We start from the raw sequence: 15,886 nt of genomic DNA, 5'->3' as shown, positions 1-15,886 counted from the left end.
AAGGCTGGCTATAGTAGTAAATGAAAAAAAACCAACAGCTAAAAGGTGCAGGGGAGGTGCCGTACAGAAGTGCAAACACAGGACGAAGCCTTAATCAAAGCAGCAAATCCCTAAACCACAAGACCAAATTTCATCATTGGAGTGAACAGTCCATGACTCCGAACTTTGGACCAGGCTAGAATCACTAGTCACAGCATTACTAGACCCCCTACTAAGTAAAATAGTGTCAATTGAGGAGAGACTGGAAATGTTGTAAATGTGCAGATTCTGCAGCAGATGGTGGCTCTGATGCCACAATAACATTCATGACAAGAGGAGCCCCAAGGGGCAATCCAATATTGAGGGTCCAGGCATGGGCGCATGTAAACCTTTCGGTGATGTAAACAGAGGGAAACAGGGTGGGAATGTAAATCCAAAAGTCATGCCTCGGACCTATCCAACAGGTAACACTACAGGTGAGGGCATAAATGTTGGGTTTCCATCGTTCGCGGGGGAGAAGAGGATAGCCGAAACGTATGCCGAAGGAGCGTTAAGTCGAACACAGAGTGATTTTCAGTCGCTAACCCTACCTAAAGCATCATCCCCGCTTGTATTGATACTAGGGAATGTTCCCCCATTGAGAGAATATCAGGTAGAGTCCACTGCACAACTACTACATAAGTCCTTGCACTGGCTAACCCATCACGTAAAGACAGGAGTCATTCGGGGGGATTCGATTGCTAGCCAAATTATAATGGCCAGGAGAGTAGAGTGGCTGGGACCAGGACCAACAACGTTGGCGGGAGACTGTGTGGTCTTAAATTATAACAACAGTTTTCTACCAAGATTTCCTGTGGATCATCTGGGTTGGACTAGAGGTGATGACACTCAAATTAGAGCATTGCCTTACGCTTTTTTTTTCAACCCATCATATGTACCGAATAAAGAAGTTGTCAGACTGGGTAGTTACATGACGGGTGGTGTTGTAAGGCATGACACAATGGGCAACCCTGGTTGTATGGGAGCCAGAATAGAAAATAGGTTTGCTCCCCTAAGCAGCCTAGACCAGTGTGATTGACTAACACCCTTGAATTATGTTACCTATTCGAATAATAACTGGGTAGTCAGGTCCCATACTGATAGGTCGAATAAAAGGGAAGAGCAACCGTCTGAACACATAGGTCCTCATTAAACAATGGAGCCAACTACACCCGCATTATTATCCTGTATGTCCTGGAACATTGCAGGGCTGCAGTCCAAGGTAGAGTCCAGGGACTGGCAAGAACTATTAGACCAGAATGGAATTTGTGTATTCCAGGAGACATGGTCTACCAAACCAATACACCGACTAGGATATTTAAATTTTTACAAACCAGTAGTGCAAGGAAAAAAGGGTAGACCGTCAGGGGGTTTGACAATATGGGTCATGCAGAACTTGCCCTTTAGTATAAGTACAATCACAATTGATAGCCCAGATATTATGGCCATCTGTCTGAAGGCTAACCCCAATAAATGTATAATTGTTGTTAATGTCTATGCACTAGGTCTTAGTGGTGTTAAGCAGTCTAATACAGTTGACATCTTGGAGAATTTTGTGGGGGGGTTGACTAGTGCTTCAAATTTAATTATTGCAGAAGATTTTAACACTTATATATTATACTTTTTGAACCCCTTGATAGTGCAGACTTTAAACTGACTGAGGAGGAAGATATGCTGTGGAACGTCCCCACCTTAGAACTGCCCCCGATAGAACGATGGTCTGAGGCAGCTCTCCAAATGAAAGCATTGTATATGGAGAGGGGGCTCAGAGCTGTGAATGGCCACACACCCTCTGACAAACAGGGAGCCAACACATTTAATAATGGGGTAAGCTCAAGCTGAATCGCCTATATACTTATTAACATAGAATATTGATAGCTCATTCATGATATGGAGATTCTGGAGAGAGCTAAAAGCGGACACAATCCCCTTTTATTAAAGATGGAAACTATGGGTATAGGCCAATCACAAATCCCAGTTCAGTTATGCTCCACCAGAGAGGTCCAGTTATGCAGTAACATGAGAAAGCTAAAATGGGATAAGATAGTGAGAAATGAACAAGCTCTCACGCGTATAAGGGTTGCAGTCTCCAAATCTCTGGGAGAGCTACGAGCTATTAAAACAAAGGCTGAGTTAAATGAAAGAATTACGGATTTGCACAATTAATTGTTTTGTAATATTAGAACCTTTTTCTCAAAACCAGTTAGCGACAGGAAAAAACAGAAGCGAAGAGATGCAAGCTGGTATAATATGAATTGTAGGGCAGCCTACAAAGAACTGTCAGTTGCCGTTAAAATTATTGTAGTCTTGTTAAGATCACCCGGAAGCAATATATATTCGTAATGCAACAAGCAAAAAAGGACTGGGACGAGAAGAGATGGGAGGATCTTTATGAGGCGAGCAAAGGCAGGAACCAACAGGCATTTTGGCACCAGATCAAAAGGGGTAGAGGGGGTCAAGCACCTGAGCCCCACAACCATGTAGCACCAGAGTTGTGGGTCAGTACTATGCATCACAATTCGCCCTGGGGGCAGATGGTGAGAGTGAGGAAGGCAGCATTGAACTGACCTGTGCCAGTGTATTACAATTCGCAAGGGGAGATCCAGAAATAGCGCTGGGTGAGGTTACGAGCTCCTGGCCCAGATGGTGTGCCAGCCGATCTGTTTCAAAATGATAGGGCACTTTGGTTAGAGTATTAACTTATTATAGGAAATGCAATATCTAATGGTACACCAACTCCCACTTCCTGGAAGGGGGCAGAGATTTTACCAATATATATAAAAGGCTATAGTTCTTGTCCGGGGAATTATCGCCCAATCAGTCTTATAGATGCCATCCAAAAAATTGTAGCAAGAATGGTACTTAACAGAATATTAGATTGAATTGTTGAAAAGGATATATTGTCCCCATTCCAGGTAGGGTTTCGCACCAATGTTAGCACGGTAGATCAAGTCTTCAGGTTTGTCTTAATATATTGGCGTATAGTCCTTCCTGCACTATATACGCCGCTTTTGTGGATTTAAAATCCGCTTTTGATTTGGTGTGCCAAAATAAACTGTGGGGAGTTTGCAGGGATTTAGGCATGCCTGTAGAACTATTAACAGTTGTGATACAGTTGTACACAGATAACTTTGCACAAGTACACTGGAATTCACAGGGCAATGTGACCAATCGATTTCCAGTATCTAAAGGGGTGCGGCATGGATGAGTTTTTTCGCCAACATTATTTTCACTGTTAATTAATGGAGTTGTAGCATATTTTTCCACATGCACGACTGATGCACCAACCCTGGCAAGCGTAAGAACCCCTATACTTATGTTTGCAGACGATACTCTTATTATTTCAAAAACACAGAGCGGTCCGCAGCGAGCCCTGAACAGGTTTGAGGGAATTGCAAGGAACGTGGCTGGAGATAAATGCTAGCAAAACCAAGTATATGGTCCTCCATAAGCACAAGGCCATTAAAGGAAGGGTGTCGCTAAATGGAGAACACTTAGACCAAACAGATGCTTTTAATTACCTGGGGATTACAATAGGGAGCAAACTTAGCTGGAGGCCCCAGAGTGGCTCTAAAGCATGGTCACCTAGCTGGTGCATTACTGAAGGAACACAAGTTGTCCCTGACCCAACCTATCTACCCACTACTTAAGATTTATTATACAAAGGTTGTTCCTTCTGTAACCTACCGAGGAGAGCTCTGGGGATTCGATGATCTGAGGCCATTTGCTGAGGCGCAGAATAAATTTGTACGAAATGTATTTGGTTTACCATCTAGTACCCCTCTGCAGCCGGTCTTCTACGACTTAGGGTATAGTAGAATGGTGGAGGTTGCCAAATTTCATCCTATCGCTTATTGGTGCAGATTATGGTCCACCCCAGAGCTAGATAAGTATGCTGCCGCTTTAAAGGACGTATGGGCAGCTGATACTTCCTGTAAGATTAAGTGGTTGCAAAACATGAAAATAACGTTGATTGGCATGGGAGTTCGACACTTATGGGATGACCCAGAAGGACAACAATTTCCGTCAAAAAAAGAACTGAAAGATCTATATTGGTCCATGGTGGAAAGGAATAGTTTACTTACCACCGAGCCCATTTCCCTGACTGGTAAATGTTTAGAGTTTAAACCCTACCGCCAATATGAGCATTTCTGGGATATTATCACCAAGCCCAGGGATAGGCGCCTATATTTTCAATTTCGGGCAGGGTCACTACCGGTAAATGCATTTACTTGCAAATACAAACAGGAAATGACAGCAAGTGCAAACTGTGTCTAGAGTGTGAGGAGACGTATCCACACATTTTATTTGTTTGCCCCGCATACCAGGCACCTCAGAGAAAATGGCTACAGCCATTATGCAGAAACATGGGTGTTAGGAGTAGCGGTATAGCTATGAGAATTTTATTAACCAGCACAGAAGTACCATGTGTAACAGCTGTTGCTAAATTCCTAAGCTGGATATGGCTAATATGTGGAAAAAAATGTAAAAATTGAAAAGGGCTAGTCACATTGATGGCTGTACAGGTTTATAAAGGAAAGGTTAGGTCAATATCTCGCTGCTAACAGCTTAATGCATTAATGGTGTGTTGTCCCAGGCATCAGGATTTTTCTTCTTTTTCTCCACATAAACATAGTGATTTAAGATGCGCTGTAGTACGAATTTGTATATACATGTTATTTAATTATTATGATATAACTGTGTTCATCAGCAATTGTATTTCTCCAGACTTTAAATAGTTAGTTGAATTGATTTTTATTGGCATTAAGTTTTAAGTCTCTATATACCCATGAAATTCAATATCTTTAATAGAAGATTGTCTATTGTTTTTAATATACTTTGTTTTATTATACTGTTCCCCTAAATGGGTGGATTGATCTAATATTTGACAATGCCTTTTATGATCTTAAGTGATCGTAATAAAGATTATATGATGATGAATAGAATGCATCAGGAGTAGAGGCATAAGGTCCACAGTCGCATTGGAATCTGCCGCCAGGAAGACATCCAATGCAGGTACAGAGGAACAGAGACTCTCAAAATAAGAGACTTATACTGTAGGTTGTATCAATTTATCAAGGGGATAGCTACCCTGTCTGCTACCATGTGCAAGTATATGTTAGAAGGATGTCACATCTTTAGGCCTTGAGGTCTCAAAGAAGTCCATCCAGACAGCCCAATCCCATTCCCTTTTAGCTTTGTTAGAATCAGATCTAGATTTCCTGATCTTAGGTGGAATGCAGGATGTAATTTCAAGAATAAGGGAAGATTTAGCTTAGTGGCAGTCTATGTTATACCATCGATTGCTCTTCCTGCTAGCAGGCAAAAATAAATGGTAGACCTCAAATAGGCTATTGGAAAAGATTCTTTAACTGATCAAATAGTTGTTAATGAACAATAGCTACAGGAATATCGCACTTCGGGAGATCCACATGTGGGGCAAGTGCCAGATAGAAAAGATTATACATTTCTGTTTAAATTTCATGGTTAGCTAACACTTTTGGCCATTTAATTGATCTATAGTTATTACTGGTGAGAGTCTCTATTTGGTTTAAGCTACTTTGCTCAGGTTGATGTGTGAATCCGCCGGGAGCTAGAGTAAGCTTTAGTGGCCAATGATTGCTATCAGTTTCTGGAGTTACTACAAAGTTCAAGCATCCTATCCCAAACAGCTATATCTAAAAGAAGGTAAAATGTTCTCCTTTTACACATTCCTCATTTAAAGATGTATGATCTTGCTTGGTCAGATATTGATCGACCCTTACTGGCCCTCAAAACTGTGGGAAAGAGGCAGTTTGGCAAGGTCAACTGCACTAACGGTGACAGGGGTAAAAGGGGTGCAAGGAGGTGCCTGAATCTGAACCAGATGAGACTCTGTACTTACCAATTACTGTGTCAACGACCCGCGCAGAGTCCTTTCCGATCCTCCCTAGACAGAAATAGAGAGAAGAAACAATGGTAAAACCAACACTAAACATAAATAACACTCACACTTTTCCTACAGGAATAAGGACAGAGGGGAGCAAGACGAAAGTCATGCAAAGAAGAGGAAATAGAAGAAGGATAACACGAGGAGGAGGGCGTACAAGGAGATGAGGAAAAGAGAAAAGGAAGTTCATAGGTGGAAGGAGGAGAACTAGTTGTCCCCAGTTGTTACTAGCAAATCAGTGAAGGAACCAGGGAACTGAGAGAGATGCTGGAGTTGAGTAGATCAGGGATCAGCCCCCAGAACTTGTAACCATGGAACAATGGAAAGTGGAAGAAGACATGGGGTGGCTACCGCTGCAGCCACAGTGCCTCCCAAGAGTCAGAGGGCCCAAAGAGGTGCCTGGCCCTATCCACACTCAACAGGGAGCATGGCTTGACCAGGTTAGTGGAGAAGGGTGGAGGGAGGGGGAGATTTTAGAGGGTAGTTTGGCAAGTTCGCTTTTTTCCCTTCTTTCAATATTTGAGTTTTGAAAGGTTAAGTGTTTTTTTTCCTCATTTCACTAAGTGAGCTAAACGAGTTAACTGAGGTAACCGGGTGGAATTGTAAAGCTTTTGGTTAATTAAAAACGAGACATGCCAGAGAAGCAGTGTTAGACCTGGAATCCTTGTTGTGGGTCCCCCTCACTTTTTGCCTCCAGACCACCTATTTTTAATAACTTCATTTTTGTTAACCAGTGCTAGAGTGCTTATGGTCCCTGCTTAAAACATGGTACCTTTGGCTTATACCCAATTGGCACAATTAAATTCCTAATATGTACCGAGTAAAGTGCATTAGAGGGGCCCTGGGCATTTAAATTAAATGTAGTAATGGGCATGCAGCACTGATTGTGTCAACCACTTCAGGAGCACTGAAAACATGTCTCAGGACTTCCATTGCAGCATGGGTGTGTGCAGTTTTAAACTGCCATTTCGTCTTTGCAAAATAGACCTTTTGCGAGGCCAAAGCCTTCCTTTTTATTACATATAAGCCAACCCTAAGTTAGGCCCTGAAGAGACCAAGGACAGGGTGCAGTGTATTAAAAAGTTGAACATGTACTTTTAAGGTTAACATGTCCTGGTAGTTATATGCTTTAAGATTTATATTTCCTTATTTCAAGGCCTATCTCTATCATAGGATAACATTGGAGCTATCTGTAATTTCCAAATGAAAAGAGATACAAACCAATTTGTGTTTGGTGTCCCTGGAATCACAATTTAAAATCCTAACTTTTGATGAACACGGATTTTAAAATGCAATTCGGATATTGCCATTTTCTTGCCATAGCCATTGGGTGCCTGCAGTCTGTCTCTGGTTACTTGCGTGAGTGTAGTTAGCAGTTGGGCTTTGTGTATTCCTCCTACAGAGACACACACAATGGGGATCTTAGGTGTGATAAGATGGGCTATCGCTGGCAGGATGGGAGGAAGGAGCTGGGCCAAGTCCCACTTACATTTGAATAGGCTGTGCCCGGTCTACACACAAAGGGCTGTAAACCCCTCTCCACGTAGTTAGTCTGGAGCCAGTGCAATTCAAAGGCATGGCACTAAAAGCTTCTCCCCACTTCTAAGGCATAACTATGTATTAATACTGGACTTCAGGCACCAACTCTTCAGTACACTTCTAGACCTGTGGATACTCTTCCAGTAAGAAGGACTGCTGTACTGCTCTCAAGACTGCCACCCCGCTGGACTGCCACTCTGAAAGTGATACTACCCTTCTGTGCTGACCTGGTGCCTGCTTCCCTCTTACCTAGGTGAGAAGGATTGGACCTGCATCTCTTGGAGAAAGAACCCTGAGTGACTCCAAGGGCTAGCTGGCTGGCCTCCGGGTCAGAAGCCTCAGAGACATAATAGGCTTCCAACAACCTTGAACCCAGTACCTGGACTCTGTCATTTGTCGGGTCTGCCCTCCCAAGTGGTGCCACCCCAGTCCTGGGCCCTTGGAGGTTGGTCTGTAGGTACTTCTGCCAGGCCCATCTGTGGCCCTCATTGGAATTAATGCTAAGTAATGCTAAGCCTCACCACACCGCTCCCTGGAACCAACGGAAAATGACGCCAAGCCCTGCAAAGCCTCACTGCAGAACTCCTCAGAACCAACGTCAGAAAATGCGAATTCTCAAATAGCAATGCTGTGCCGACCATGCGGATACTGTGTTTAGTGGACCTCACTGGGTTCCTTAAGCCGGCCCTTGCTCTATTGCTGTTAGCCTGAACTTGTGACTTTGTCCCAGTCCAGAGTGACCAGATAATCACAATTGGCACTTTGTCCTTTTTATGCATTATTTACATTAAAATCCTTAAAAGTGCATATCTCTGGATCTACTGATTGGAGTTTTGTCATTTTGATCTTGTTTTATTTATTGTTTTATTTATTAAGGAAAGTTCTATATTTCTAACTCGGTGTGGGACCAATTTTGTGTGGATTTAGTTTTTACATTATTACTGTTTTATGTGTTGCACAAATAATTTACACATTGCCTCTAAGTTAAGCGTGACTCCTCTGTGCCAAACTACCAGGGGCTGAGCGCAGGTTAATTTAAGGGTTACTTCTGTCTTACCTTGACAGCTATTCTGGTTGCTGCTTGACCAGGGTTCACACTGCAGTCAACCAACAGCCAAATGTTTCACAAATACGTTGAGAGAAGAGCACAAGAAACAATAGAAAGAAAAGATATCCGACAGAAATGAACTCAGAGATAGCAGAGTAAAAGAGAAGAGAAAAAGAAACATACTAGAAAGAAAGACAAGAGAAAGAAAGAAGACAAAAGCAGGGGAAGAAAAGAGAAGGGCTAGACATTGGGGAGAAAGAAAGGAGAATACCTACTTACCAGTGGTCTGTGTGTTCTTGTCTGAGAAATTGGGTTCCTGTAGAGAGCGCTCTGCCAAGAAGAAACAAAATGGTGTCAGCAGAGAGAACAGAAGAAGAACACATAAAAGGGGTGGATGTGTAAAACCTGTCCTGACTATACAAACAGAAAATAGACTCTCAAAAAAGGATTTCCTATTGTGACTCCAATTTGGTTCTGTGAGATCCCTCACCTGCTAACACGGGAATCAAGTAAATGAATACCCCTAACTTGATCTTCCTCTTCCATTACAAGATGTATACTCTCAAGCAGCTCAAAGGTGACGTTAAAATATCCACCAATCAACAGGTGTAGTCTAGATCTTAAATCAGAAAGGTGTAAGTCAAGAAGAGCAATAGTTGGGCACTACTTATTGCAAGAGAGTGGGCGATTATAAAGGTTAACCCTCAGGCTTCGATGTCCGGAAAAGTTTAGGCCTATATGTTGGAGGAGTCAATCTGCAATAGTTTTATGGTACAATTTAGTGATATCTTAATCCAGGTAATCAATCCTTGTGCACCAATGAAAAATGTAGTTGAACTCATTCTCATTCAAGTAGCCTGGAACATAATACCCCTACATTCCATGATAGTAGTTTAAAGGACTGTTTCTCAGCTAGTTCCTGAGAAACACATCAGTTCCCAGAGTAGAATAAATTAATACTCTTTCTATGGTTTCATCTGGGCTGTAAGATCGACCAAGAGTTTTCAAAGCCAACTTAGATATTGTAGCTAAAGAAGGACCTGTTTCTAAGTAATTATTAGTCTATCCTAGGGAATAATTATGTAAGTCTAGATCAAGGGAGTAGGATGCAGCAGGAATAAGAGGGAGTCAGTTCTCTTTCCTTTGCAAAGCAGAGGGACAAATGTTAACAGGATATAATGTCTGCTGTGATGACAAATTAATGTTACCAATTTAAAGCAGAACTACAAAGCCTCATAACTATCACCACACAGCTGGGGATAAATCAGTGGTCCACCAGGGCTCTGATGAACATTAGTCTTAACCACACCCAATCCTCTAACTTCCACACTATTTTTCCTTCACACATCTCCCCCTTTACTTGCCTGAGAAGGGGAACCGTACACTCCCATAATGCCCCTCCTGACCTGTTAGACTGAACGATTGACTATCTGATAGTGACATTCGTGCTCTCCTACTTACCTAAAACTCTACAAACTCCATTGGTGTGGACACTCTGGGCCAAATCCAAACTATTTTTGAGAATCCACACAGAGAACCTAGGCACAACACCAGAGTCCTAAATAGAGCCAATCTTAAGCGTATTACATCACACAGACTCCCTCAGCTGACACCAATCCCAACCTGAAATGCTTGCTACTCAACTGCAGTTCGTCTGTTAGAAACCCACCATATACCATCGACCTCATTCTTACGCATGAGCTCGACCTCTTAATTCTTTTTTTTAATTTTATTTTTTTATTTATCAACATGAGGAAATGACAAAACAAAATTGAACAATCGCAATAAGTAGTAACGATAATAGCAGAGCATAGTGCATTTCCGAAAAATTTATTGATTAGCGGAGAAAAAAATAATTATGTAAGAAAATAAAATTTGAAACAGAAGACCATCTTGATTATACAGTAATACTCGTTAAATTTTAGAACGATCCCCAAATTTTCTTGATTTTACATAGTGAGCGGGTCCCCCTCATTCTAGCCAGTGCAAATTCCATGTCATACGTCTCTTTGACCAGTCCCCACCATTCCATAGCTGACGGAGAGCCCGGTGAGATCCAGACCCGAGCAATTGTCAGCCTAGCACATACTAATAAAATAGTAATTAGATCTTTCTGGCTGGAGCTCATATTCTGCCCACTCATCATCAAACCTACTGTTGAGAACGATATTGGTCTCCCAAGTTTCTGGGATGATATCTGAGCACCCTCTACCAGAATTCTGCTAGCTCAGGGCATAAAAAAACATATGTTTTAGATCGGCTGCTTGTAGATCACATTTTGGGCACTTTGTCCGGTCGCTAGCAGGGTTACTAGATTACCATTTCGCTATTCTTTCAGGTGTATAATGTAATGAGCATATTGTTCCATACTGCTGCAGCCTCAAATTGGATTGAAACAAGCATAAATCGTTGCTCTATCCTCTTGCGAATACCTATGCATTGATATTGCAAGTAACAACAAACCACTTTGCAAACTTCATGCAATCTACCATCCACAGGGAGACAACCTCCCCTCCCATTCATTGAACAAATCATGGAAAGCATCTCAACCAATGCTGTACATAAAGACACCCAGATCTTCCTTGGAGACTTCAACCTACACTGGAATGACCAGAATGACCCTGCAGTGAACAGCCTTAAAACCTTTCTAGCAGACCTCCATCTGACCCAAATCTGTGACAGCCCTATAAAGAACAAGGGTGCACCCATGGACCTAATCATTGTGAAGGGGGACAGCATCCAACTTAAATCTATCATCCTCTGCGACTGGACAATTCACCACTGCATCACCTTCCACATCACTGAAGCTGTGAGTACAAACAAATGCAAAAGAAACAATTGATGGACGGAATGCTGAACAATGCAAACATTCACCTTATTCACAAGAATCTGGATTTAATCTATAATTCTTTTTCTCACCACGCCCCCTCAATTTTGGACCCAGCCATATGCAAATCAGCCTTCACCCTGTTCCTTATGGGAACACTCCAGCCTATACTGCCAACCCAGGTCCTCCTTGGATCGGAAACAAGCATCCTGGGACCGGTTTCGGGGCATCACCCCATATCAGCCAGACTAGCTTGAATCCAGTGGCGTAGTGAGCACAGGACCTACGTCTGGGCATACCCTTCCCATTTAGGGTGACAAATGCAAAAGAAACAATTGATGGACGGAATCCATCATTCTTTTGCTCACCACGCCACCCCAAGTTGGACCCAGCCATATGCAAATCAGTCTTGACCTTGTTTTTTTATGGGAATAGTCCAGCCCGAACTGACAAGCCAGGTGCGTCCTGGACCGGAAACAAGAATCCTGGGACCGGTTTTGGAGAATCACCCCTCATGAGCCAGGCTAGCTTGAATTCAGTGGCGCAGTGAGCACAAGACCCATGCTTGGGCATACACTTTCCTCTGAGGGCGACAAATGCAAAAAAAACTATTGATGGACGGAATGCTGAACAATGCAAACATTCACCCCTGTCACAAGGATCTGGGTTTAATCCACCATTCTTTTGCTCACCATGCCACCCCAGTTTTGACCCTGCAGCCCCAACTGCCAAGCCTGGTCCGAAAGCAAGCATCCTGGGACTGGTTTCGGGGCTTCGCGCCTCATCAACCAGGCTAGCTTGAATCCAGTGGCGCAGTGAGCACGGGACCCACGTCTGGGCATTCCCTTCCCACTAAGGGTGACAAATGCAAAAGAAAAAATTGATGGACGGAATGCTGAATAATGCAAACATACATCCCAGTCACAAGGATATGGGTTTAACCCATCATTCTTTTGCCCACAACGCCACCCCAGTTTGGACCCAGCCATATGCAAATCAGTCTTGACCGTGTTCCTTATGAGAATATTCAAGCCCGAACTGCCAAGCCAGGTCCTCCCTGGACCGGAAAAAAGCATCCTCGGACCAGTTTCGGGGCATCACTCCACATCAGCCAGGCTAGCTTGTATCTAGTGATGCAGTGAGAAAGGGACCCAAGTCTGGGCATACCCTTCACACTTAGGGTGACATATGCAAAAGAAACAATTGATGGACGGAATGCTGAACAATGCAAACATTCACCCCCGGTCACAAGGATCTGGGTTTAATCCATCATTCTTTTGCTCATCACGCCACCCCAGTTTGGACCCAGCCATTTGCAAATCAGTCTTTACCCAGTCCATCCCGAACTGCCAAGCAAGGTCCTCCCTGGACTGGAAACAAGCATCCTGGGACCGGTTTTGGGGTATCAGCCAGGCTAGATTGTTTCCAGTGGCGCAGTGAGCACAGGACAGTCACAAGGATCTGGGTTTAATCCTTCCTTCTTTTGTGAGTACAAAAAAGGCTCAACTAAAGAAGGAGCAAGCGGGACATAAACTTGAATGACTGATATCACTCAGCAACAACAACCAGCCCCCTCCAGTGAACATGTTAGATGTTCAACCCCTTACAGATCACTACAATAATTCTATGATAAACATTCTTCAATCAATTGCACCCTTACTACTAAAATGTTTGTCCACCAAACTCTCTAAACTATGGTTCAATTGCAGCCTAAACACAGAACGACGTGATCTGAGACTAGCTGAACAATCTTAGAGATTCTCTTGGTCCCTCAAACAGCTCAAAAGCTTAAGATCGATGAGGACCATCTAGAACAAATGCATCAGAAGTTTGAAAACAAATTTCTTTAGAACCCAGTTAAATCAAGCCAGAAATCGACCAAAAACACTGTTTAAACTTGACAAACTACAATTGAATAACCATAGACCATAATTGAATCCCATCCACTGCCAAACTGCAAGGAATTTGCCTCCTTCATCCTGGGAAAGACGAAAATGATTGAAAATGATCTGCGGCAGCATTGGAGCACCTTCAGGTCATACCGCTTATCAGCCTCCATCCTCCACGGATAGCTGAGTCCCCATGTCTCCCAAGGCACACCCTCAAAAACAAATCTTTTAAATACCAAGGTTAACGAGTCCCTGTCCAATGCCTCACTGGTCATGTTAGGGGTCCCACAGGGGTCCTCTATATCACCCACTCTCTTCAACTTATTCATGGAGCCTCTAGCTGAAATTCTGAAATTATCAAACATACTATATCACATGTATGCTGATGACACCCTACTGTACTTGAAAATCTCCTCCCCTGAAGATATAAGGCCGCTTAAAACAACTCTATAAAAAAAACAACACTGGCTGACCTGCAAAACAGAATTCCTCCTAATCGTCCCACCCATACATTCCCCCGAGATTCAATTATGAATGAAGCAACTAACTACTCATTCTCTGGGAATAACACTTGAGAAGAACCTGAATATGCAGGAGCACATTAGAACCTCCACCAAAGGAGCGAACTACCAAATAAACAACTTAAGGAAATTAAAACCCTTTTTTCCTCTGGATGACTTCAAGGCTGCAGTTCAAGCCCTAGTTGTTCCCAAACTGGACTATGGAAGTACAACCCCATGTGGCCTTCCTAGATCTAAGTTGGATCCTTTAAGGGCCTCTCTTAACTCTGCTGCAAGGCTCATCCCAGGAACAAAAAGAAACAAACACATCACTCCAGATCTAAAATTCCTAAACTATTTCCCATTTGAGGCAAGGGTACAGTTAAAAATTGCCTGCATGACCCATGAAGCCTTACACTACAACACCCAAACATCTGAGTTATCTGGTGGATGCAGATCCTCTAGAAGCACCAGAACCTTGTTGCTGAAACCACAGAAATTCAACAAAAATAAAACTTGCAACAGAGCCGTGTCTGGTATTGCCCTGAGAATTTTGAACACCCTTCCACCTGCATCATTCAAAAAAAGAGGTTAAAATATTACTTATGCACACATATCTGCTCTAGGTCATATAATATGCCTCCGTGTTTACACCCATGATTATTATTTGAATGTTTGATCTTGTCTAATGTCTTGATGGCTTGGTCCTGGGTAAGTCTGGGTGGTAAACTCCGCTCCGCTCGCAGAGTTTGCGGAGTTTTCTGCACTCTGCGTTATGTGGAGCTCGAGGAGTTCCGAAAAACTACGCTCCTGGTTCTCTCGCTCGCGGTCATCAATGTCAAGTTGGCGAGCAGGGAAAATCCACCTCCCGGCGAGATTTTTCCTCATTCTTGATCATCAATATCAACTTGGCGAGCGCGAGCATGGAAAATCAACCTCCCGGCGATATTTCTCAACACGAGCGGTGAGATTTCTCATTGCGAGTGGTCGCATATGCTCATGACCGCTTGCGTTGAGAAACCACCCGCTCGTGTTGAGAAAGCTGCCGCTCGAGTAAAAATATACTTGAGCAGCAGAAAAGAAGCAGCGCCCGCTTGAGCTGTGCTTGGTGCCGTTCGTGATGATTGCACAGTTCGGACAAGCTACTGGCACTGAAAATCACTGCGAACTGCATTGATCTAAAGAAACTCCACTGCTTGTGGAGCTCCACATAGCGCAAAAGAGTTTTTTTTGCCCAGGCTTAGTCCTGTGGAGGTATCCTTCCTCAATTTGTAAACAACCATATGCTGTACCTCTCTTGATTATGTTGTTGTTTGCTTTCCTGTTTCTTACTTCCGATCATCTGTAAAGGGCTTGGATACCCTCACACGTCATGTTTGCGCTATATAAAACTTTATAAATAATTACAAATAAAATATAATAAACTGTTCCCTGGCATTGCCCTGTCCCCTTTTTACTATATAGTCCCAATTTCCACCCTGCGCCAAGATTCGGGGATCTGTGCTCCATTTATTATAGCATTTGATGATAAGTTTGTGTAGAGGAACCATAATTGCGGATCGTGGTGAAAGATCTCACCTGGAATTCTATCAGGTCCCAGTGCTTTGCCTGGTTTTACTGTGTCTACGGGAGCCATAGCTTCAGCCATGGAAAAAAAATAGAATGCATCAGGAGTAGAGGCACAAGGTCCACAGTCACACTCGAATCTGTTGCCAGGAAGGCCTCCAATGCAGGTGCAGATGAACAGAGACTCTCAAAATGGGAGACTTATACGGTAGGTTGTATTGATTTATCAAGGGGATAGCTACCCTGCCTGCTACCATGTGCAAGTATATGTCAGAAGAATGTCGCATCTGTAGCCCTCGAGGTCCCAAAGAAGTCCATCCAGACAGTCCCATCCCATTCCCTTCTAGTTTTGTTAGAATCGGATCTAGATTTTCTGATCTTAGGTAGAATGCAGGATTTAATTGCAAGCACAAGGGATGATTTAGCTTAGTGGCATTCTATGTTATACCCTTGATTGCTCTTCCTGTTAGCAGGCAAAATAAATGGTAGACCCCAAATAGGCTATTGGAAATAGCTACAGGAATATCGCACTTTAGGAGATCCACATAGGAGGCAAGTGCTAGATTGAAA

At 43.1% G+C, this 15,886-nt stretch overlaps 1 protein-coding gene across 1 annotated transcript in view; it reads right to left on the bottom strand.

Annotated features, from left to right (window-relative positions):
- LOC147728887 (uncharacterized) overlaps positions 1-15,886 on the bottom strand; it is a 386,974-nt gene that overhangs the window by 154,812 nt on the left and 216,276 nt on the right. Inside the window, exons 11-12 of the mRNA XM_086963878.1 lie at positions 8,814-8,864; positions 5,903-5,947 (exon numbers count right to left, since the gene is read on the bottom strand). Coding sequence (XP_086820004.1) covers positions 5,903-5,947; positions 8,814-8,864 — 96 coding nt within the window. The remainder of the gene's footprint in view (positions 1-5,902; positions 5,948-8,813; positions 8,865-15,886) is intronic.

Source organism: Lissotriton vulgaris, chromosome 3_1 (genome assembly GCF_964263255.1).
Source record: "Lissotriton vulgaris chromosome 3_1, aLisVul1.2, whole genome shotgun sequence".
Classification (NCBI taxonomy): domain Eukaryota; kingdom Metazoa; phylum Chordata; class Amphibia; order Caudata; family Salamandridae; genus Lissotriton; species Lissotriton vulgaris.
The sequence above is the reverse complement of the archived record's forward strand: the minus strand, read 5'-3'. Positions and strand labels throughout refer to the sequence as shown.